Here is a 24,807-nt window from a genome sequence, read left to right on the forward strand (position 1 = left end):
ATAAGAATAACAAAAAGATTCTTATAGTTTATTGACCATAAAAACAGTTCAAGATTTTTTTCATTGTAATCAGAATGTAATCAAAATGTAATCAGGATTACAGGTCATTTTGAAAAGTAATTGATTAAATTAAATTACATGTAATCAGATTTTTTGCTGATTAATGATTATAATGATTACTTGAAAAATTGTAATCAATTACAGCTGATTAACGATTACAATTACAATTACCCCAAGTCTGCTCTACAAAGGGGTATTTTTTTCGGTCTGTGCGTTTGTTCGTTCGTCCTTCTGTTCGTTCGTCTGTTAAAGATTTTGGTCAAGGTAGTTTTTGATAAATTTGAAGTCAAAATGAGAGTTTTGACCACAATTTCGGTTAAATAAACATAGCAAATAATATTGCAAGTGGGTCATCCGTGTACAATGAAAACATGAATATCATCATATTCAAACGCAAAGATGGGGTTTATGGTATTTAAATATTTAAAAAATAAATTAAAACAACCGTCTTTTCTATTGAGACCGCTATTCAATCTTAAAGGTTGTATACTACGATCATTACCTTGTTAAGTTCCATCTAAATCCCACTGTAAACAGAAAACATTGTGTAACCATTATAGATGACAACGTTATATGACTTTTGATAATTGTTGAAGGCCAAATGGTATCCTATGGTTGCAAACTTCTATGACATTTGGTCTCATGTGGATAGTTTTTTTTTATTAACAATCATACCACATTTTTTCTTCATGATACAATAACAAAAACTAAGTTTTTGTGTTATCTGTATGTCTTTTGTTGGTCTCGATTCGAACATAATATGAAACTTCTACTAAGAATTATATATGATTATCCAAGAATAAAAGCAAAAGGAAACAAAAAACTTGTAAAATCGTAAAGACTCAAAAGAATATTGTACTTATTAAGAGTTGTACATTTTAAATACGTTTCATACATTTCCCATTAACAGTGTACATATGGGAGGTCTACAATTGTTTTTTTGACAAATATCTCAAAATACGTAAGAGTAAAAATTCTGTCATTCAGACTATTTGAAATCATAGTTAATCATCACAATCATGATAATATTTGGGTTGTTTTTGTTACAAGATGCCTCTTCAACTTCGAAAGTTCGACAAACTGAACAATTTGCAATAAAACATACACCATCATCAAACACTAAACTAGGAAGGCCAGAATAGTATCAAAAATAACAGTTTCTATCGAATTTCTAAGGCGTGGTTGCGTAAACAAGATGCTTACCATTATCTTAATACGTCAAAGGGCATGTTTTGTTATGGTAAACCTCGAGATTGTTTTAATTGTAATACATGTAATCTCTGTAATGAATTAGCTTAATGCAATTTATGTGCATGTCGTTGTTTTCATTTCCTTTTGTAGATAACGTGCTAGAAGATGTGCATCTTCACTAGAATAGACAAAATAGCCATAGGTTGCCAAATCTTCTACATAGTCCCAATTGTTGTCTTCACCGATTCCCACAGATACTATGATTGATGTCTCATTTACTGAGTGTTTTAGTTTTTCTATTAAATGAGAATCCAGGAAGTAGCCATTCGATATAAATATAATGAAAGTATTCGACGATGAAGTAATCCCGATATCTTTGACGTGCTGTACTAGCAATGATTGGTTGACTTTATTTTCAGTGTGTTCGACAATGGAAAGTCCACCGAGTTTATAGTCCATTCCAGAAATATTTTGTAACAGAACTGCTTCTGTTACTTTGTCACTGAATATATCCACTGATGAATTTACATTCGATAAATTGAAAGAAGTGAGTTCTTCGATCAAAGTATAAATGAACTGTCTTCCTTCTTTGAAGACTTCATGTGTTATGGATCCTGAATTCTCAAGCAGAATGCGTATCTCACCACCAAAATCCACTTTACAGGCTAAAACGTAGATACAATATTCTTAGTGTCAAATACATATTTAATTTAAAGAGTTTGTACCATATATTTGACATTTAAAAATACCAAAATATAACTAAAGTATACACAATTATATATAACATGAGTGGTTGATTGGTGGATTTCGTAGATCCTAAAATAAACTTTATACATCTTAATAGCGATTCAAAAGGAAAAATAATATTGCTTTCATGGATTCTTTGTATATGCTATAGTTGTTAAACCAATATTTAAATATCAGAAAAGTTCATCAACTCTGTGAGGTTAAAACATTTAGAAAATTATTTTCTGTGCCTTTTTCGAAATCACCATATGGTGCATTTCAGTTATTTAGGTATGACCTTTTTGGGTATAAATTAGGTTTCTCATTCAAAATCAATACATATTTAATGTGTAAACATCAGTACAACAAATAGCACAAACGCATGCACATACAATTGGTAGATATGAAGCATCTTTACAAGCTAATAAAAATATTAGGGAAACAATGTCAAATTATGATACTAACCAAGACATCCAGGAACAGCCAGGGACGATTGTAGATAATTCCAAAAACTATTTGCTGATGGGCGAAGTATTGAGTTGAAGTCTGAAGAAATAAGTTCCAGATGATCATGTTTTACGGACGAACCAATTCCAACAGTAGCAACTATCATATTTGAAAAACTTCGTAAATGATCTGCTTGAGTTTTAAGTTCTCTACTTGCAGCCATACCATCAGTGAATATTATAATAAAACGAGTAGCATACAATCTGGAACCGTCGTTATAAGAGAACATTTGCCTGTCAATAAGAAAATAAGAAATAATTTTGTATTCAACATTGTAAAGCAGTGTCATGATTTAGTCACAAATTTTTATTTGGGGATTATTGTTCAATACAAGATACACACCGATGATCATTATTTGTTCAACGGGTACGATATTTTCTGTACATTGATATAACAGCCTTGTAGTCAGTATACGCCGTTCGGAATAAGATACAATATCATTTACATTATCCTAGAATATAGTGTTACAATAAAATTAAGGTTTCAACATGAAGAACGAATTTTGTTTGTCACCGAGAATTCCACTTGAGACTTTTGTTATTTTGAAACATTTTGAAAAATAAAACTCTACAAATGAATCCATAAAAGCAAGCATTTGTATCAAATCCTTGATAAAAGTGACACTTGATTCGTTCAAAGTTCTGTAAACTTTCCCAAATTAAAGTATATGATCCCTCCAACCCTTAAACAACATTAATCCTCTTGATACTTGAGTGCCAATGATTTTATTTACGCAAGGTTCTCGTCTTTCTTGTTTCATTTTCATATATTTTTATTCCGAAGATGAAACAGCGTAACAGCTTGCTTCGATAGGTCACCAATGTAACGTCATTATGACGTGATTGAATTTATCGTCTCGAATTCAAATTATCTTACTTAACCTTAACTCATTTGACTAATGATAAATATGCTTGGTTAACATTGATGCTAGACAGTAAAATAAAATTGCTATAGAAATTTCTATATCAAATTATTTTGACTTTTTTGTCATACCTTTTGTAGTCTATACATGCTTTATTGATTGCTGTACAGTGGCTTATTTAGACTCTGGCAGATAGTTATCTCCTTGTCAGTCATACCTCATCTCTTTATCATTTTATATTTATGCTAATACGGTTTTACACTTCGATGTTCCCGTTGTTCCTTTGTTTTCCTCTTATAATTGATGTGTTTCCCTCGGTTATGGTTTAATTTGTAACCCGGATTTTTTTTTCTAAATTGATTTGTGACTTTTGAACACCGCTATACTACTGTATATACAACTTTGATTCTTTGAAGCGGTCAATTTGAGTTTTAAGATAACACTGATATTTAACTTATAAACTAGGCTTAAGTTCGAAAAGATATTGAAATTTTATCATTTCTGTGTATTACATTTAAATGAAGGCAAAGTCAAAATTAGTCCAAATAATTATGACGTCTTGGAAGGCTCTTATAAAATTTTGCTTTGACGCTTTTCTGCGATGCAAGGTGTCAAAGACAAAACTATACAATAGCCTTCCTAGACGTCATAATTATTTGGACTAAGTTAAAAAGAACTTAAATCAACAACAAAGAATATCGACCACCGGAAATTGCTAGAGTTAATGAAAATAACACTAAACAAATTTCGTTTATCTTCATCGGAAACACTCATACTAAAAAACCCATAGAATTATGTATGTTTTGTAATACATTTACTGTTTTATGAATGTAGTAGTTAGCACATTATACACATATTAATTCTTCACAAACTTACGTGGTAGAACTCAATGCATCCTTTAGATTTGAAACTCCTTTTGCTGTGCTCATTTTAGCAATATGACCAAGGATTTCATTTTTGGTTTTATGGTCTTTGAAACGAAATTCTGTTTTTGCTGATGTTGAAAAAGATTTCATTGCAATCTGACATTCCATAGCATTAATTGGCAGCTTTAATACAACATCAGATATTAAGTTTTTCAAATCATTTATGTCTAAACTGAAGGATAAATCCACAACGAATAAAATATCTGCTGCCTTGAGAAAGCATTGATCAGCATCTACAAAAAAGAGGATACGTATTATAAATATTACACCTTTATTTTCAGTAGATACATTTTTTGATAGCTGTTATCTCCGTGTTGATTGATGAAATGATTAATAGAAAAAAGTAAAATCACAAAAATACTGAACTCCGAAGAAAATTTAAAACGGAAAGTCCCTATTGAGTAATCAAATGTCAAAATCAAAGGATAAAACACATTAAACGCATGGACAACCACTGTCAAGTTCCTGACTTGGTACAGGCATTTTCAAATGTAGAAAATAATGGATTGAACCTGGTTGTATAACGCTAAACCTCTCACTTTTATGACAGTCGCATCAAATTCCGTTATTTTTACAACGATGCGTGAACAAAACAGACATAATCGGTAAAATAGAAATGAATTGCTTAATTGTAGGTTCAGATGTGCTAACTGAAATAAGCTTGCTATTCTTTTGAACTAATATTCACAGTACTTCGACACTTTTTAAAATGGTTCATCTTTTGTATAACTTTATTCTTAACTAGCTATTGAGGGGGTGTGAGGGAGTGGGAAATGACAATTTTGAAAATGAATATCTTAGCCTGGTAGGAACGTCTTAAAATAAATGACTTGGCACAAACTCTACAGAAAACAAATGTGTGCAAAAATTATGCCGAGCAAAATAAACAGAAACCAATTGATCAATCCGGAAAAAAATCTTCCTACCACCTGTCGAAATGATCGTCTACTTTACACCCAATATATTATTTTGTTTTGGTCAAAGAAAGACAAATTAGTGTCTCCGATTATTAACATTTAAATGGTTATCACATACGTATTATATACGTACGCAGCTTAAAGTTATGTCGATTTCTAAGGATACTAGAGCTCTAAGAAAATCGGCAATCTTAAATAGAAATTAGTAAAAACAATCTTCACTGTCATGTAATTTTGTAAACGCTTTTTTTTTCATTTTAGCTGTCTATTTATATGAGATCATCAAGTTAAGAACGATGTAATGAATGGAATAAGAATGTGTCAGTACGCTCAATGCTATAGTTATTAAAACCATCAACCTAGTACTTACAGCACAAAAACCCACAATTGCCTTAACAAAGCAGAACATGATCCGTTCAAAACATGATAAATATATTACATTATGATTTATACTTTGGGGATTTTAACAACGAAAATATGCAAATACCAAGACGTGATATGCAAGTCAGATGCTACATTTGAAGAAAAACCGTTTACTAGTAGTTGCACATAGTTATCAAAGATACCAGGTTTATAATTTAATACGTCAGACGCGCGTTTAGTCTACACAAGACTTATCAGTCAGACTCAGATCAAAATAGTTATTAAAGAGACAAACAAGTACAAAGTTAAAGAGCATTGAGCTTCAACAATTCAGAAAAAGTTGTGCCAAATGAGGCTAATGTAGTCTATGCCTGGGATGAGAAATTCCTTAGTGTTTCGAAAAATTCATTATTGTAAACAGGATATTTATAAAAAAATGACCATCAATTGATAATCATGTCAACAGCAAAGTGCTGACTACTGGGCTTGTGATACCCTCGGGGACGAAATGTCCACCAGCAGTGGCACCGATCTAGTGGTGTAAATAGTTATCAAAGGTACCAGGCTTATGATTTAATACGCCAGACGCGCGTTGCGTCTACATAAGTGACGCTTAGATAAAAATAATTATAAAGCCAAACAAGTAAAAAGTTGAAGAGCATTGCGGATCCCAAATTCCAAATATGTGGTACATGTAAAAGTAAATGAAAATTAGTGTTATGACGTTGCCCTTTGTTCTGTTGTCAAAGAGATTTGCACTTACTCAAGTTCAAGTATATCTATTTACCTTAAGCAGCTTACTTCAACCTCTAATTTAGGACAATTCTTACAGTGTCTGTGTACTTTCTTACGAATTTGTTTTTTTTTCAAAACTAAGAGCTATAGAATTTTAATTTTTGGAGAAAAAAAATCTTTGTAAGATTTACTTTAAACTTTATCCAATAAAAACGACAGTGCCTTTGGGTGTGTATTTTATGTCCGTTATATATGTGTTCGTCGTTATAGGATTTATAGGAGTTATTAAAAATGCTATTAGTACTATTTTATCGTCTAAAAATTATTTGCCTACAAGATATAATACCTGGTGTTGGTGCAGATTCTATGTCTTGCAAATCAACCCGGAATACAAATTTTCCTGGATATTTGACGTTTGATAGATGAGGTAAATTGATAATTTCGGATTGTCGTGAACCTTCTACAGAATAATAGTGAATTTCGTCACCCATATTGAATCCAACCTGAGAGGAAAATTAAATATATACATACATGTACATTTATTAACAAAGAAAAAAGGATTTAATATTTTCAAAATAATTTTTTCATGCTATTTCACATTTTGTTTCCCTAAAAAAAGATTGACCTACAATAGAAAGTATGATGTAATATATTTTTTCATCAGCAGATATATATAGATTTTTACATTGATAAACGAGGCTCGGACTTTAAAATTGATAATTTAACTATCTCGATTGGATAAATCCGATAATCCACGCGTTACTATGTAATTATCTGTTTCTCTAATGATTAGATAATATTTCTTCTTTTCTTCTTTTCTAAACGAAAATCCCCTTCGAGTGCCTTCCACTTTCCACGAAGTTATCAATTTCATTAACACCTGTTAGAACATTTTGATCAATTCATGGAGCTGAGAAAGGTTTTGACCCTTTGACTCAGCCAATCATCTTCTGAGATCACTTGCAACCACATGTTGATTAATTTTTTTTTATACAATTGGTTCGGAAAGGGATATATTTCCATAGAATTAGAGAAAATATATATAATAGCTCATAATTTAAAGGGACATACGCTGTCAAGTTCATGTTCACCGATTTGACTAAAATTTTCATATTTGACTTATAACATACAAAACGTGTATCCAAATTACAGAAGTCTAAAAAAAAACCAATATACATAGGCTAGATAATATATATCAGAATTTCGTGCGTATTTTTTCTAGCCGTCATCTAATAAATTTTCGAGGTAACATCAAAAGACTGCCGACGATATAAACATGAATATAGATATAAGAAAATAGCGAGTTTTTAGTTTCCTAGGTTTGTTTGTTTTCGTATTATAGGTTAAAATTTATGTTAATCTTCGTTTTTAACTGTATAAGAATGAGTGTTTTTTGATCGATTCAATATCCTTCATGTTTACTTTCCCCTATAAAGACGGTGTTCTCTTACTGAATTATTCATATTTGGTGACTATGTTGAACGCACCGAATTAGAAATAAAGGATACAACAAATCCAGTTAAATCTGCCTCATATCTTGACTTACATATAGAAATTGACAATGAGGGTCGGTTGAAAACAAAACTTTACGACAAAAAAAAGATGATTCAACGTCCCAATTGTGAACTTTCCATTTCTATGTAGCAACATTCCTGCAGCGCCTGCATACGGAGTATTATTAGTTACATAGTGTGCTAGTGACCTAAACGTTAGATATGGGGTCAGTAAATTCCATATGGGGTGACAGCGAATCTGATCCCATATATACCGTATACTTCATTAGCACACTATGTAACGAATTTATCTTAACGACTATCTTAACATGTGAAATTTAGACAAGTGACCTATTTAAATGAGCAATTCTTCGATACTGTTAGCATAAAGAAACTACTTCCATTGATCCTACAAAAACAGATGCCAACAATAACAATTTGTAAGGTTTAATAAGTTATCAAAGTTACCAGGATTATGACGCGCGTTTCGTCTTCATAGAGAATTTTAGGTTTTTGACGTACTTAAACGTAACATTACTTAACAATTAAAAAAAATGGTCATTGTTATCTCCCGTTGACCATTTAACTTGTAAATTAATCAAAAATTGTACATTTTGACGTTGGTTATACACCTTAACTTGGTCGTTTTAAAATTGTGTTTGTCTCCCTTTCTCCATTTAGTTCAAATCTAATTAAAATAGCGTATTCCACGAGTAAGAGTTTACAATTGTCTTACATCTGAACATACGAAAAGGCAACATATTTTGTTGTCTTAATGAAAACTCAGCTTTTCTTTTTTTTTTTAAATGAATGATCTGTGTTGTGTGTTCCATGATCCACCAAGAAAAGCAGTTTGAAAAATTATCTGGGAAGTTCATCATGGCAAGTGAAAAAAAAACGTGACATATCTCGGTGTGATAAATTTGCCATTTTTAGAATCCCTTAAAGGATGCAGATTCAATAGTGTTACAAACGGACGGTCCGACGGACAGGCAGAGGGATTGCCGGTACCATTGTGTTACTATTACCTTTAGTAGCATCGCTGGGGAAAGGTAATTACTCTGAAAAAAATGTTGTCGCGGGTAGAGAAAATGTTGTCGTGTCGACAAAACAAATTCAAGGCGACATGTAAGTTATCCAAAGCGAGATACAGTACGCAGAATGGGTAATAATATCTTAACAATTTATGTCAACGAAGCGTGATTTGATTTTTAGATTATTGGACCAATCGAGAGTAATACATCAATAGCAAGAAATCAGTATTTAAAAATAACTTTTAGAACGATTCATCGAATTGTAAATATACGACATACATTTCTATCGTTTCCTATAGTGATAGTTCAGTTTCTATTGTTTTAATTCGGGAAGTTATCAGACTATATCTGCTTCATGATAATCCAGACTACAGCAAACTTGGATAATATAGCAAACCCGTGGTACTTGCGTGGTAGATTTATTACAGGTGCGGATCCAGACATTTCAAAAAGAGGGGTTCTAGAAGAAAAAAAAACTGTGGTCTCCTTTTCCGTAATATTCACGTAATTTTCTATTTTTCCGAAAAAAAAGGAAGGATCCAATCACAGACTCCCACCCCTTACAGCTACTGAGTAAATTATTTGTAACCTTTAATCTGTTGTACATATGGTATTAAAAGCTTGCATGGTCTGCGAGGAAACACCGAGTATTACCAATTGCAACGATACTGGACTTTCTTGTGATCAACTGAAAGTGATGTGCAGAATTCCATAAGTGATGATCCTGACATTTGACATTTTAGTTTGTTTATAAGTTCATTTTCTTTTCTGAATCCATTTTTTCACTCTTTTTTATAGATTATATATCATAATTGTTTAGTGTATCTATTTTCCTCGATGTATCTAACAATTATTGAGTTTCAAGTCATACAATTACGAGACAAATATTTAAGTTATTTTAAATTAAACTTTAAGCAGAAAAATGTTTTCGAAGTGACGACGTAAAACTTGTCACTAGTTACAAATAATCAGACTGAAACGGCCAAATCGAACTGAAAGTCTTAAACATGTTAAATTACTGAGAAAAAATAGTGTTTAGATTTTTCAGTTTTTATAGTCCAATTTTCTGATCAGTCCTTAATTGCTGTAATGTATATCAGATGAGTCTGTTTAAGTCTCACTCACCTACACAACTTGGTATGAAAAATGAAAAGGACTCCTCCAATCTTTAAAAAAGTTATTAAGCCAAACAAGTACAAAGTTGAAGACCATTGAGGACCCAAAATTTAAATGTGTTTTATGAATTTATTTCCATCGTAATCATCAATGTCTTCGTCTATTGAAACCTTTAAGATTTTTTCTCAGTACCGTTTTGTTTTTATAAAGGGACGTAACACCACTACTAACCGTGTTTGAAATAAGCCCCGCCTCCATTCTTACCTAATATGGAATATATGCTGTCTCCAGGCGGATGCTTTAACCAATCATATAGCTAGCAATGTATAGGAGGTAAGATACATATATATCTTCCAATTGATACGATATTCCCGGCCTTGCATTTCCGATATAGAGGATTGCTGCTCACAAGGAATCTATTAAACCAAGAGTACAAAGTGCTGAAATTGTAGCCCCCTATCGTAAATTTACGGACACCATTACAAGTGTGTTGACCATTATGGAATATTCTTTTCACAGATGACATCGGATATGTTCCTTATGTCGTAACTACAATCCCGTTCCCTTTTCCCGACAGTGACCTACCGAATTAGACTATTAACCGGATTTGCAATTACATAAGCAACATGACAGTTGCCACATGTGGAGCAGCATCTGTCTACATTTCCGGAGCACCTGATATCACCTACAGTTTTTGAGGGGTTCGTGTTGCTAATTCTTTAGTTTTCTATGTTGTGTTCTATTATTTGTCTGTTTGTTTTTCTTTCTTTTTTAGTCATGATAAATTTTGATGTCACTCAGGTATCTTTCGCCCCTCTTTCATTCAAATGGTTTAATCTTGTTTCATTTTCAAATTTAACATTCTTTTCCTGTTGATAACTGAACACGCATCCGATACAGTTTCAAGGAAGTTAACTCTTGGCGCGACGTTAAGCGTTTGAATTCCCGCAAAACGTCACTTTTCGCGGGACGTAATGCGTGTAATTTCCGTAATAAGAAATGTATTGTGGATTTTACGATGCTCCAATTTCTAATTCTAATGCTAACGTCTACACCATTAATATTAGTGCATTTGATTCTAACAGAGAATAAAATCATAAGAAATAAAACACATTACTGTTTCTGTGAGATTTTCAACAAATATTTTATAGTGAGCGTCACTGAGCAATCTCAAGACGACTGACCATTTTGGTCTTACTAATATAATGCATGCCAATTATCATTTTATTATCCTTTATCATCTATGATTTGGTCCGGATCGATGTTCTGTCATTTTATTACAGCACAGAAAACCAATGATATTAAAAACTAATACCGAAAATTTAGTTACACCAAGAAGTAAACTTCCTAACTGAACAATTTATTCAATTTATTTATGTTAAAAAAATAATGGTATGCCGCTAATATTAACAATATACAACTTTAATAAAAGATCAAAGTTCCTATTTCCTCCACATAGCACGTACTTTATCTAAGAAAAGGCAATAGCCAATATTTTTATACGCCCGTAAAAATTTTGACAGGATGTAATATGGTATACAAATGTCCGGCGTCCGTCTGTCCGTCGTTACTTTGTTACAGCATATTTATACCTTACGCAACGAAGTTGCTGAGGGTATAATGTGTTGACCCGTCTGTCTGTCTGTCCGTCAGTCCGTCAGTTGTTTCTTGTCCTCGCAACTCCTCTCAAACCACACATAAGAATTTCATGAAACCTTGTTGGATAGTAAGGACATACGTAGATGTGCATATGGACAGGAAATTACATTTTTTTTCTAGAGTTACACCCCTTTGAACTAATTTGCTTCAATGATACTACTGCAACTCCTCTGAAACCACACAACAGAATTTCATGAAACCTGTTTACATAATAAGGACATACTATGCAGATGTGCATATTGACAGGAAATTGTGATTCATTTTTTTTTCTTATACAATTTTTTTAATACAGTTATTTTTTTTTCCAGTGACAATGTTGGGACGTGGGTATGTGAGCGCGCTCAATAAGGTTCTTTAATATCCTAATTTCATTAAACTTAACATGATGTTTTCCTGATGGTCAAACGATCTGTAAGCTTTTTGGTGAACTTTTTGAGTTACAGGACTTTATAACTAAAACAGGGGGGTGTTTTTTTCACAGTTCGCGCCGTATCTAAAAAACGATTAATGATTATTGCTTAAAACTTTACACACTTCTCAGTTATATTAATCTGAAGATCTGTATACTTTTTGAGGATGATTCAAATTTAATTTAAGAGTTATTGAGTTTTTTTCACATGTCGTGCCGTATCTCAGAAACTATTTATAATTATTGCATAAAATTTCACATACTCGTTAGTTAAATTAGTCTTAAGATCTGTATACTTTTTTGTGATGATTCTTTAATTCATTTTTGAGTTCTTGAATTTTTATTGAGCTTCAATTTGGTATCACAGAAAACAGGTTGTGATATAAACTTCATTTTACGCAAGAATAAGGAATGAGTATACTTAGCATGACTTCCTGTACAACCCCATGTTGTTTAAAAAACATGTATTATGGTTTCTTTTATAAGACGACGGGCGTATCATGCGCTCGTAGCGCAGCTGTTTATTTTGTTCATTTTATTTTTACAAATATATTGGAGAAATGACGGAATAACAACAAATACCATGCAATTTCTAATATAATTAATATTTCCTGGCATAATTCTTTTAAAGAATAGTTGATATGCACTGATTTTCCAACGTGTCCATACGATATCACTTTTATAGAAATTTAGCAAGAATTGTACAGTCACGTGAAAAACCTAATTAACCAGCAGGACCGGAAGGACAGACAAAGAAATAAACATGCGATATTTTATGTACCCTGCAATGCGTCTCGCTGTGGTGAAAAAAATATCATTTTATTAAATTGATGGTCACATGAATACAGACTCAATGAGGTCAATTATTCACTTGCAATTGAACAATTCGTAATCGGTGTTTCTTATCTTATTTTGACAAATTTTGTTGAAGAAAATAGGAAATTTCAGGACAAAACTTCAATAATTGTGTTTATATCATTAGAAAAAGGACAACACCAAAACAAAAATAAATCAAAACAAAGCAGTTATACTGAACATTTTTCAGGGTGAGATTTTCATTTCGCTTGGTACCAAATCGAATGTAAATATGATGAACGATTTTTGTAGTACGTCTAGAGGGAATTACTTGGTATGCGATGAGAAACAAAATTTCACATTGCTTTAGCATTCTATTATATCCTTGAATAACCACACCAATAGATTATACAAGCAACTGAATAAAGTTATTGGATTTTGGCTTTCTTTTTAATGCTAAATAATTTATATTAAGATAAAGACTAACTGTTCTTTCCTGTCACAAAGTTGGTCTTTACTACATTTGTATTTAGGAAGTTTGCTACTCAGTTTCAAATTAAATAGATTTCCATAACTCTAGTATATATTGATAGGGGATTAATTGAGGAATCAAAAAAAAAAAAAATATAGGGGTCAATGTGCTTGTTTTCGAAATATTAGCCATTGGAATTTTGGCGGGAAAATGTTCTCTCTTGATTTTTCATAGCTTTATCATTTACCAGTTAAAGTTCACAAAAACTATTAAAAAATAAGATTTTATAAGACTTTTACAAATGGCTTATATGTAAAAGAGTTATATAAAGCAAAATGGGGGTCCGTGGGCAAACATTTTTAAGGCATTCAAATGGATAAAACCAGAGGATTTCGAAAATCTGACAAAAATTCCAAAACATGACAAGCAAACATCCTTAAATTGTAATTTGTACTATATACAAGTTTTTTTTCGTGGCTACAGAATTTTCACTTGTCGAATAGTTTAAAACTTCTATCAGATAAAACTTACTATACCTGAGCAGGTATTCCATCAAGTCCGGTATCAGCATTGCCTTGACTAGACGTCCCTGTGGTCCATTCTATCTTATTGTAGTTGTAAATTACAAATGTACTTTTGTTGTCTGTAATTAAAACAGCTTGAAACGTATTTCTCTGAAGAAAAAAACCAAAAGACAACTAATAAGTTCAAAAACTTTTTCTTCCTTTTTAAACGTCCAGTGGCAAATATTTCATTATATTAATGGGGATAGCAAATTTAACAATGAACAAAGTGAGTGTAAGAAGTTTTATTTGCAAAACAGTGAGCAGGAGATTTTGGACTGTGAATGATTGGAAGGGATATCAACCTTTCCCTGCAAGAGACTTAGATCTAGGGGATTTCATTTCTGTACCCCAGTAGATACTAGTAGTAATCCCGGTCTCTTCAGGTAAAAAGTTCCCATTCGCCCTGTTTAGCTGTAAATATTACAGAATCTGTATCAGCATATAATACGCGATCTCTTAGCATGTCTAAATATCTGTACAGCTTTAGTCTGTCTTGAGCTGTTGTTTAGGCTGCTTTTACAACGTTAGTTCTTCCAGAAGTTTCTAAGAATTCTTCCCTGTTCCTCAAACACATTTTAATCATTTCATCTGTTACAAAATTGACAGAAGTTACCTCAAGTTGAGCACGTATCTTATCTATCCGGTTTTTTTAATTTGTTGACCATTGATCAACAAGAAGTAACTTTTGTCAACTTTGTTACGGATGAAATGATTGCAATGCGTTTTTCTTTTTATGAATACCAATAGTATTAGTCATCAAAGTTTGAATCAAATGCTGTTTGTATTCTGTTGTAAATATTTTTATTATTTCATCATTAAAAAAAGAGATCAGTCATTTTTCAAATTTGACGGTAAAACTAAGCACAAAAGTGTCATATCAAAAACTAGTTATCGATTGCTTAATATTGCTGAATTAAGAAACAGAAAAAAAGGTAGAAGTTCATTAAAAAAAACCCAAAACATTCGACTCAAAGCCTATTACATCTGTAAACAAATCTTAGCCTTTCCATTGTATGTTTCCTTGGAGATCATACGGTAATAATGTTTCAGATGAAGGGAAAACGATCTGATGTTCTTAATGGGGTGACTTGAGAAGGGCCATTAACATTCAATCATTGTTTTGTGCTGTAACATTAATTACAACAATCTTCTTGATTCCGCCCAAACCCCAACTAACAATGGTTGCCCTTTTGCTTAATACGTAATGGGATCATACCTTGTTCATGCCCAAAGATGAGGCTCCGAAGAATGGCACATTAATCCAAGTAGCAATATAAGTCCAGCTTGCGTTAAAATGCTTCATTACAGGAAAAAAGTACCGGATCTCTGAGGTTGCTTTGCTGATGTCGACTAACTCTGTTGATTCTCTATACCATATACTGCATGTTGAACCACACCTTCTAGTATCTATATCAGCCCAGAAAGGAGCAAGTACTATTCTTTCGCCTATTTTAGGAAACTCTTCTGATGTATATTTTCTTATCGATTGGAAAAACGATAATAGTCCGTTTGTATTCACCTAGAAATATTTTTTTTATAATCAACCAAACTGACAATTTCTTTATGTAAAATGGGAAAAACGAAAAGCTCCGACATGTTTTAAAATTTGAAGGCAATGTCCCAAAAAATCTTTAAAATCTTAGAATGGTTGACCAACTTTCAAATAAGTACATGTAGGTACGTATTGTCGGCTTGAATTTTTTTTAAATGAAGATATTTAGCGTTATATTTCTATTGTTACTAACACATGTAAATTGTATTGTGGAAAACATACTACAAAAAGAAGGAAATACATTAATACATTGGCTTTCAAAGGACATTATTCATCGGAAAACTTTTTTTCACAAATCTCCTAAATGTTACATACATTGTAGTTTTTTAACATTGTAATTAAAAACGGCATGGAATTATAATTAATATTGTACGTTTTCTTGCATGCACAACTAAAAATTGAAATTTGTGAAACAAAGTGACACATTAAGTGTCTGTTATTCTGTTGAGCATGAAGCCGATTTTACTTTTGGTGTAATAAATTTAGAGAAGTATGAAAGAAGTATATAAAACCCAATTTATTATTGACTGCTTTAATTGTATGTGTTTGTTATATAAAGGAGCTGGCTTCTATTATGTATATCAATCACGTTCTGAACTCGATTTTTATAAGTCATGATATAACTGCCTGTGCGGAGCAAGCGGATGGGCGGGTTGAGCGTTTACAAACATATTGATGATCGTCACATTTCATAAATGTCTGTCAAATTAAGCCTAAATGGTTGTCGTTGCTTTGCTGAATGTCTTTTGTTCTCTCCTATTTTGATTTTTAACATGAATTATAAGGCAATCATTTTTCTCATTCGAAGAATTTTTGATCTGGACTAGGCGAGTTCCTTTTAGAAATTCCTATACTGTATGAATTATGTGTAATATTGGAGGTTGTACAGTGAAACATAAATGCTATATTAATAAAATGTTCGTCCTTTGGTCTGACACGGATAGTTGGAAATTGGCTTCAGTTTTGTGAAACATATTCATGTATTTTAAAAAATTGCCTCAGAATTAAAAACTTAGTTGTACGACTTACAAAGAGCTGTTTTCTATGTACAGAGAAGAACTCAAATGTAGTTGATATATTCTGAACCGTTGAAGACCCGTCATCGTTTGGATAAAGCATGGTATCATTTACATCTTCCCCAAAAGAAAAGAACTCGGACATTGGAACACTTCCAAATACTGTTTTAGAGAACAATAACAGGCAAATGATTGGTACATGTAGCATCTTAATCTGTATAAGTGGAAACATAAGTAAAAACTAAATTAAAAGAAAAATAAATATGTCTATAAATAGAAATATATAAGATTGATCATATTGTTTATTATTCTATTATAGTTATAATAAAATGTTATATTAATGAATGCAGCTTTCCTGCTATTGACTGTTTCGATCATGTAAGGTTTAAGAACTGGATCCAGCGACGAGATTTTTCCGTATCTTTTTTTTTATTTTGAGTAGTGGCATAAAAATTACAGTGATTTTTCTTTAATATACCAGCATAGTCATTCTAATTTCTTTATTGCAATGAACATATTAAGGTTAATATACAATACAATGAAGTCTGTCCTATAAAAATACAAAATTCACGAGACCTTTTGCCAATGACTTCACGGTAAAGCTTATATTTTATTGTCGTGAACTCAGGACTTTCCTTAGCTTTTCACCTAAAATAGTATATTTATACTTTCGTCACAATGACGTTTATACGGGTGCGGGATTTTCTCGCTGTACCAAAAACCCATTTATAGTGGCCTGCGGCTGTTTCCCGCTCATTGGTCGCGTTGTTTTCCCTTTGACACATTCACAATTTTCATTCTCATTTTTATATTTCAAATTAAGCTGAACTCTTTTAAAGAAGAAGGCTGATTTCTCTTTTTAATATCATTTAAATCTAATTACAAAAACCACCCTTAATTACTATACAGAACAACAGACCACAGCCACTGCTAACAACTAACACCTCGATCCGAAAATGTACAACACAACAAAACTAACTTAACTACATGTACATATACATCGACTACGGTTTGCTTTGGAATTATTCAAATCCTTAAACGAAAATATAACCACATCGAATGCCACGTGGTAGCAGGTCGGGTCCAATCAAGGATTGTTGAATTGATATTTGCTGCATCTCCGCTAGGCACGCGACATTCAGGAGTAAGAGCAAAGACTGCATGTTCAGCTCGAAGTTAAAATAATGTGTCTGTGTAGGGTAACTTACCTCCATACTGAATGTATGTAATCGTGTAGACTGTGTTGATGGTTCATATGCATATCGCACTAACATTTTCATTTTCTCGTCCTGACTATGCATTTTCTGATTGGACGTTAAACAACCATTCATCCTATCATCTTTGGACGAATTTGAGTTGCTTGCATTAACGCTTCCCTACCTTTAGTTCGTTTAATTTTCCTTTGAAATATGATTTTTTTTTTCCATTGCTTCATCAAGATGACTTTGTTTGATTCAGTCTTGGCTTATAGTATCCTCTTATAACTTAAGTTTTTATAAAAAAAAAAAGGAGGTTTGCATGAGGTAATAATTAAACAATGCATGTAAATATTAGTAAACGGCTTACTATCTCCTTTATTAAAAATGTACAAACTCCTTGAATGTGTATACATGTATATCATTGATTTATACACTTTACACTTTTTTACACTTTTTAAATTTTTAAATAAATTTTACAATACCTTCAAGCTCTCAAGAAAAGAATATGAACGACGTCAAGATGTTTGACTAGTATACACACTAAATTTTTATACCTACTTCCTGGTGAAAAAAACCCTGCTAGTTCGCTTATCTGACAAATTGACTTTCTTTAAACTATACATAAATACAAAAGTTTAAAACACATTGACATTGTATTTAATCTTTATTAGCTTAAGAGAGCCCCTTCATATATTTTTAGAAAGTGAAAATCAATACTACAAGTTGTAATCTATAAAGTAGATGCAATGGTTAAGTGTTGGTTTGTAAGAAGGTTAACACGAACCGCGAGGGGTAGTGGTATCTTTTTCACGATCAGCTTATATTACCATTTAATTATTACCATTGTAAATATTATCCGTAATTTACAAAATAAGGCATATTCGAATTAATTTCTATATAACAATACACAGTATGTATGGAAAAAGCCAATATTTAACCAAATATAAACATGAAAACCCTTTATCATTACATTAATATTAATTATAACATAAAAAATAGAAAAACAGAAAAAGAAAATTGAGGGAAAAGAGAAAATATGGTGTGCCAATTTTTGCAACTCATAAGTTTGCGGTTTACCATCTTTTCTGCACATATATTGTTTTCTGTTTGATATTAAATTAATAGTTAAGATCCGCTTTGTTACTTCTGACGGTCCGTTTAGGCAACCATTATGGCATTCAAATTGCGGTGTTTATCCAAAGCAATCTTACTTGGTTTGAATATAAAAAAGAAGATGCGGTATGATTGTTAATGAGACAACTGTTTACTAGAGACCAAAATGACACAGAAATTAAGAACTATATGTCATCGTACGGCCTTCAACAATGAGCAAAGCCCATACCGCATAGTCAGCTATCAAAGACCCCGAAATGACAAGGTAAAACAATTCAAACGAGAAAACTAGTCTACCTTGCTTGTCATCGATCTGAATTTCTACCCGATAGTTTTTGACATGTCAAAAACATTCGAGGAAGGATCGAGAAGCATTAATTCACTCGAGAAGAGATCGAGAATTCGTCGAGTAACGGTGGACTTGATCGGGAAAGGATCGTGTAGAGATCGAGTTTGGTCGGAATACAAAAAATTTACCGATCATTTCGACCTTTGCTCGACTAATGTCCGATCATTTCCAGATTAGCTCGACCATTGCCCGATCGCTTCCATATCACTGCGACTTGTATAATTATTTTATCCCAGACCAACTCGACCAATACCCGATCACTTCTCGGCCTCATTCGACCACTCTTCGATCACTTCTCGGCCATACACGAGAACACATGACTGCTACACGATTCTCTGTAAGTGTGTGCAGATTTGATTAACTCTCATAACTCTGCTTCTGCAAATACATATTGGCAACATTATTTTTAACCGCATAAAAATTACTCCATGTACAGTAAGTGTCTTTCCTTTTATAAGGAGAGGTAACATTTTAAAAGAGAGGCAAAAGACACCAAAGGAACAATCAAACTCGAAGGTAAAAAAACAAACCGACACAGCCATAGCGAAAAATGGTAACCGACGAGAAGACAAACAGCAGTCCACATAATATAGAGAACTAAAAACTTTGCAACACGTAAAAACCTGGGATGATCTAAACCTAGGATGATCTCAGATGTTCCGGAAAGGAAGATAATCCTGCAATTTTGGCACCGGCGGATTTTTCAAATATTTTTTTTTCATTCGAACTTTTGACATAATTTCACACAAATATGAAAAGAAAGACAAATATTTTTTTTTATTTGGTGCGAATTTCTTTCTAACAGTAACGAAACAAACTGTTCAGCGAGCACATGTTTTGATTTTTTGTTTCTAACATTCTTTTGCAAGTTGCATAAACTTTGACAAACTATATACTCGCTGCAAATGCGTCTACAGTTTGGCGTTCGTCGTTTGTTGATTCAAACGATGCATTTCTTTTTAACCTTAACATTAAATCAATTATCTAAACGTGTTCTTGCTTTTCATAACCCTGGGACAGTGGTATAACATTACAACATAAGAACGAACTTACTATAAAAATCTGTTGAAATGGCGTAACTCCTCAGATTGACACAAATACAATTGGACTTGGCCGGGTACTTGTACATCCCAATAACAAAAAAAAAAAAAAAAAAAAAAAAAAACACACTAAGTACAGATCTGAGAGTACTAGCAGTTAACTGACAGCTATTTCAAAGCCATTTACAACTAAGAAAAGAATCATGCATCTAAAACGTAAAGCATTATTATAATAATCTAGACGGTAACACATTATGTTGGACTATACTATATGCTTCGTCATCTTGCAGAGAATGCATGTTTGAGATACTCAATTTGCGGAAATGCACAAATGTCTCCTGTTTTCCATTCATCAGGTATCAAGCTGGTATTGATGATTGTTGAAAATTGGTGAATAATACTATGATAGCTGCTAATTCATTTTATATTTTTAGGTCTATTTTTTTACATACTATGGCCTGTTTCTTCTGGCCCTCAAACTTTTATATACTGAATCCATGTTCTAATTTTGTTATCGCCCATACTTAAGTTATTATGTCTTTCCATTTTGGATGTAACGGTTTATTTAGTGGTACATATTCAGTTGATGTCTTCTTAGTTGATATAATTATACTAGTGAAATGTTAATTCAATGTTTTTGCTCTGTCATATTCGTTTTCTGCTGGTACTAAGACCGGCTTTAGTCTTTAGTGTTATACTTTGAGAGAGTTCTTTTCATCTGACCTGGCCCTGCAAAGTGAGTCTCTTTGCGCTCGTCGTCCGATTTCGTCTTTGTTAACTTAATTTACAAAATTTCTCAGTCTCTGAAACTACTAGACCAAATGTAATTGAACATATGTCTTTCGGGGAGTTGCCTGATAGTTTTGGTTTAACTTTGCAACAATTACCACTGGTGTATCTTCTTTACAGCTGATTCCATTGAGTGCGTAGCAAAAGGTAATATCTTTGGTTAGCTTGCTGGTTAGCTGTACCGCATACCTGTCAACCTGTGACGATGAAAATGCAGGTCATGACCTGCATTGAAGAATGAAATCTCAGGTCATAACGCGTACGAACTTTTTCCAGCTGAATTTCAGTAATTAGGGGACATTTTTTTATAATTCAAAGAAAAGTTTCCAAAACATGTTCACTTTATTAATCATTATGTCATTGCACTTTGAAAGGCTTTTGATAACTTTGTGACACTTTCTCCTCTTCTTTTGGTTAAAGTAATTATTGACATTTTTTATTGATCTATATGTCTAGTATTTCATCCTTAAGTTAGTTAAGTTGTGACTGGCTATATTTTTTATTAATTTTAAAAGGTTGTCACTGTCATCAGCTGCTCTTCTTCCCTTTCATAATTAGAGTATAGTAAAATAAAGTGAAACAGTTAAATCAAATCAAATCAAATCAAATATTTTATTGTCATATAAACTTTACAGTTTGTGACCAACATATATTAATACAATAAACACAATAAACATATATACATACATATTAAACATACAAAATATCAACAGCATTAAAATTTATAACAACAAACAAGTTGTTAAGAGTCCCCTGCCCTCAGTTCTAATGACTTTTTCAAGAAGGATCCTAACTTATTTGTTTGTAAAGGCGATGATGGATTTAGTAAATAATGAATTTTTTCTTCTTCATTTAAATTATTAAAGTTATTATTTTCTGTACATATGTGATGAAAAAATTCATTTCTTAGAGTTTTATTATACTCACAATATAGTAAAAAATGTTTCTCATCCTCTAGTATTTTACATTTATGGCAAAGACGTTCCTCTCTTGGGATTTTAAAATATCTCCCCTTTTCAATCAAGAGGGAGTGATCACTTATTCTAAATTTAGTGATTAATCTCCTTATCTGAAAATTAGATGTATTTAGATAATATTCTAGTTTGTAATCTTTTTTAAGTTTTTTATAGAGAAAAAATTTACTTTTATCATCGATGTTTTGAAATTTATTTTGAATTAAATCTTCATATCTATTTTTCATTTTTAACTTTATATCGTTTTTTATTTTATTTACATCTTTTATGTCCTTACAAGTAGAAAGAATATTAAGGTCAACGTTAGTCTCTTTAACAATATTTTTAGCATATGTATACCATGAGTAAGTTCCTGTCAAATCTAGAGACTGTGCTAGAGAAAAAGCTTCCTTTAACAATGGATTAATATTATTATTATATAGTCTAGCTAAATATAAAAGGGTTTGTGTTTTAATAAAACATTCTATAGGCAATCTTCCTAATTCAACTCTTGCTCCTAAATTGGATGCATTTTTTCTTATCCCTAGAGTAGATTTACAAAATTTAAGATGCATATTTTCTATAGGGGTTTTGTCTATAAAATCAAGTTGATTAATTTCTTTTCCTGAAGTTAAGGCTCTGCTTTTGGCTCGATGAAAAGAAATATATGTATCCAAATATGTTACTTCTGAATTATAGGTCATAATTGGTTTTACTAAAGAATCAAAAAGATTATTTGCTACTTTTATAGGTAGATTATTCAATGATTTAGTATATGATTTTATTGCAAAAAATACTTTTTTTGCTTTTTTTGTCAGCTCTAAAGTACTTTGTGATAAATTTCCATTACATTTTATCAACATTCCCAAAAATGAATATTCTGTTACACTCTCTATGGCTTTATTCTCATAGTAAATATGTGATGTTTCACTTTTATGTTTTGACTGACTAAAAATCATGGATTTAGTTTTGTTTGTATTCAAAGAGAGTTGCCATTTGTTACAATATAATTTAACGTTATTTAAACTGTTTTGTAGACCCTCTTTTGATTCTGACAGGATTAAAAGATCATCCGCAAAAAGAAGGCATCCTACCTTACTATTTATAAGTTTAAGGGGACTTGAATCATTTCCCTCAAAATTTTTTACAATATCATTTATAAAGACATTAAATAAAGTGGGACTTAGTGTGTCTCCCTGTTTAACCCCTCTAGCAATATTAAAATATTCTGATACATAATCTTTATATTTTAAAGATGATTTAGTATTTAAGTATTGTTGTTTTATAACTCTATAAAAAGACTTGCCAACTCCCATTTTACATAATTTATAAAGTAAAGCAGTTCTCCATACTGAATCAAAAGCCTTTTTCAGATCTATGAAGCAGGCATAAATCTTTTTTTTCTCTTTATGTAAATATTTATTAATCAAGGACTTTAATAAAAAGATGCTATCAGCTGTTCTGTGATTTTCTCTGAAACCAAACTGACAATCACTTAATTGTTTGTCAACAATCTTGATTAGCCTATTATTTAATATGGCATTAAAAATTTTTGGTAGATTACTTATAAGAGAAATGCCTCTATAATTATTAGGGTCTAACTTGTCACCTTTTTTATGTAAAGGGATCATGAAAGATAATTTCCAAGAATCTGGATAATTACCTGTCTTTAAAATCAAATTAAAAACTTTTACAATAGAATTAATTATCACAGGTTGTGAGTGTTTCAGTATTTCATTCACAATTCTATCTGGACCTGCTGATTTGTTTACTTTAAGGTTTGAAATGACCAGTTTTACTTCAGCAAATGTAATTGGTGCATCAGTTTCCATATTCAATTCAATATTATCTTCTATAATGTTTAGTTCAGTTCCAGTTTATTTACAAAGGATTTATCATATGAGGCTGGTGTACCCTGATCCTGAAAATGTTTTATGATTTTATTTTCATTCATTAAAATTTCAGGAATATCTTCTTCAATATTTGGTTTCTTTTTTATTGCCTTTAGAACATTCCAGTATTCTTTTGGATTATTTTTTAAATTATCTGAAAGTGATTTATAAAGTTTTTGGTGATATTCAAATTTTTTCTGTTTAATCATTTTTTTTAGTTTTTTACATAATTCAAAATATTTAGATTTTAAACTTTTGTCATTTAAGTTATTCTTGATTTTATTTCCTAAATAGTTTATTTGTCTTTTTGTTTCATATACTACATTATCTGACCATACTTGTTTAATTTTTTTCTTTTTCTTTTTTGTTGGTTTAGATATGACTTTACATGTATTTTCTGCAATAGTTTGTAAAATTTTGTTTAGTTTTTCAGTTGCACCATCAACGCCTAGTTTATTGCTATCAAAATGTTCCATCTCTAAATCTAAAATTTCCTTTTTAACATTTTCTGTTGATAGAACATCAATTAATTTTGAAGATGACAATTCTGTCCATTTGTATGATTTTATCAAATGCCATCTCTTCTCATCTAAACATTTCTTCATACATGTATCTGATATAATAGAACAATTCATATATAAGTTTATTTGAACATGATCTGATAAATATGTAAAGTCATTTGTTTTAAAGTATTTTACCTCAGGCAGGAGACTCTCACTTGCAATAGCATAATCAACTGTACTGAACCCAGTATTACACATATAAGTAAAATATCCCAGGGAATCTCCCAAAAAACGACCATTAAGTATACGAAGCCTTGAGGACGAACATAATTCAAGTAATTTATTCCCCAATGTATTCAAAGTGCTATCTTGGTTTACTCTTCTGATATCAATATCAGTTATATAGCTCTCTGGAAGAAGGTCAATACCATCAAAATTATTTATTTCATCTGAGTCATTTTCTATGTAATCTGCTTTCATTGCAGTCCTAGAATTAAAATCCCCTATTAAAATAATTTGTCCTTCAATAGAAAATGAACTAATTTCATTTTCAAGATTTTCCAAGTCACT

The 24,807-nt window shown here is 31.7% G+C and overlaps 1 protein-coding gene across 1 annotated transcript; it reads right to left on the minus strand.

Annotated features, from left to right (window-relative positions):
- Positions 1–1,341: 1,341 nt before the first annotated feature.
- On the minus strand, positions 1,342–23,674 carry LOC139500178 (uncharacterized). The gene is made up of 9 exons (XM_071288916.1): positions 22,937–23,674; positions 17,608–17,703; positions 16,413–16,613; positions 15,048–15,350; positions 13,802–13,939; positions 6,634–6,790; positions 4,223–4,505; positions 2,443–2,717; positions 1,342–1,916 (listed from the first exon to the last, which is right to left on the minus strand). The coding sequence occupies exons 1-9, from the start codon at positions 23,672–23,674 to the stop codon at positions 1,366–1,368; spliced, it is 2,742 nt and encodes a 913-aa protein (XP_071145017.1). The 3' UTR covers positions 1,342–1,365.
- Between the last annotated feature and the right edge of the window lie 1,133 nt (positions 23,675–24,807).

This window comes from Mytilus edulis, chromosome 13, assembly GCF_963676685.1.
Source record: "Mytilus edulis chromosome 13, xbMytEdul2.2, whole genome shotgun sequence".
In the NCBI taxonomy this organism is placed as follows: domain Eukaryota; kingdom Metazoa; phylum Mollusca; class Bivalvia; order Mytilida; family Mytilidae; genus Mytilus; species Mytilus edulis.

What these genes read in the sequence shown, in the direction of transcription:
- LOC139500178 (XM_071288916.1), bottom strand. Translation starts at nt 23,674, where the DNA reads ATGGAAACTGATGCACCAATTACATTTGCTGAAGTAAAACTGGTCATT. An exon ending in TACATACATTCAGTATGGAG is followed by an intron (nt 16,614 to 17,607) that starts GTAAGTTACCCT and finishes CCACTTATACAG; the next exon opens with ATTAAGATGCTACATGTACC. An exon ending in TACATAGAAAACAGCTCTTT is followed by an intron (nt 15,351 to 16,412) that starts GTAAGTCGTACA and finishes AAATATTTCTAG; the next exon opens with GTGAATACAAACGGACTATT.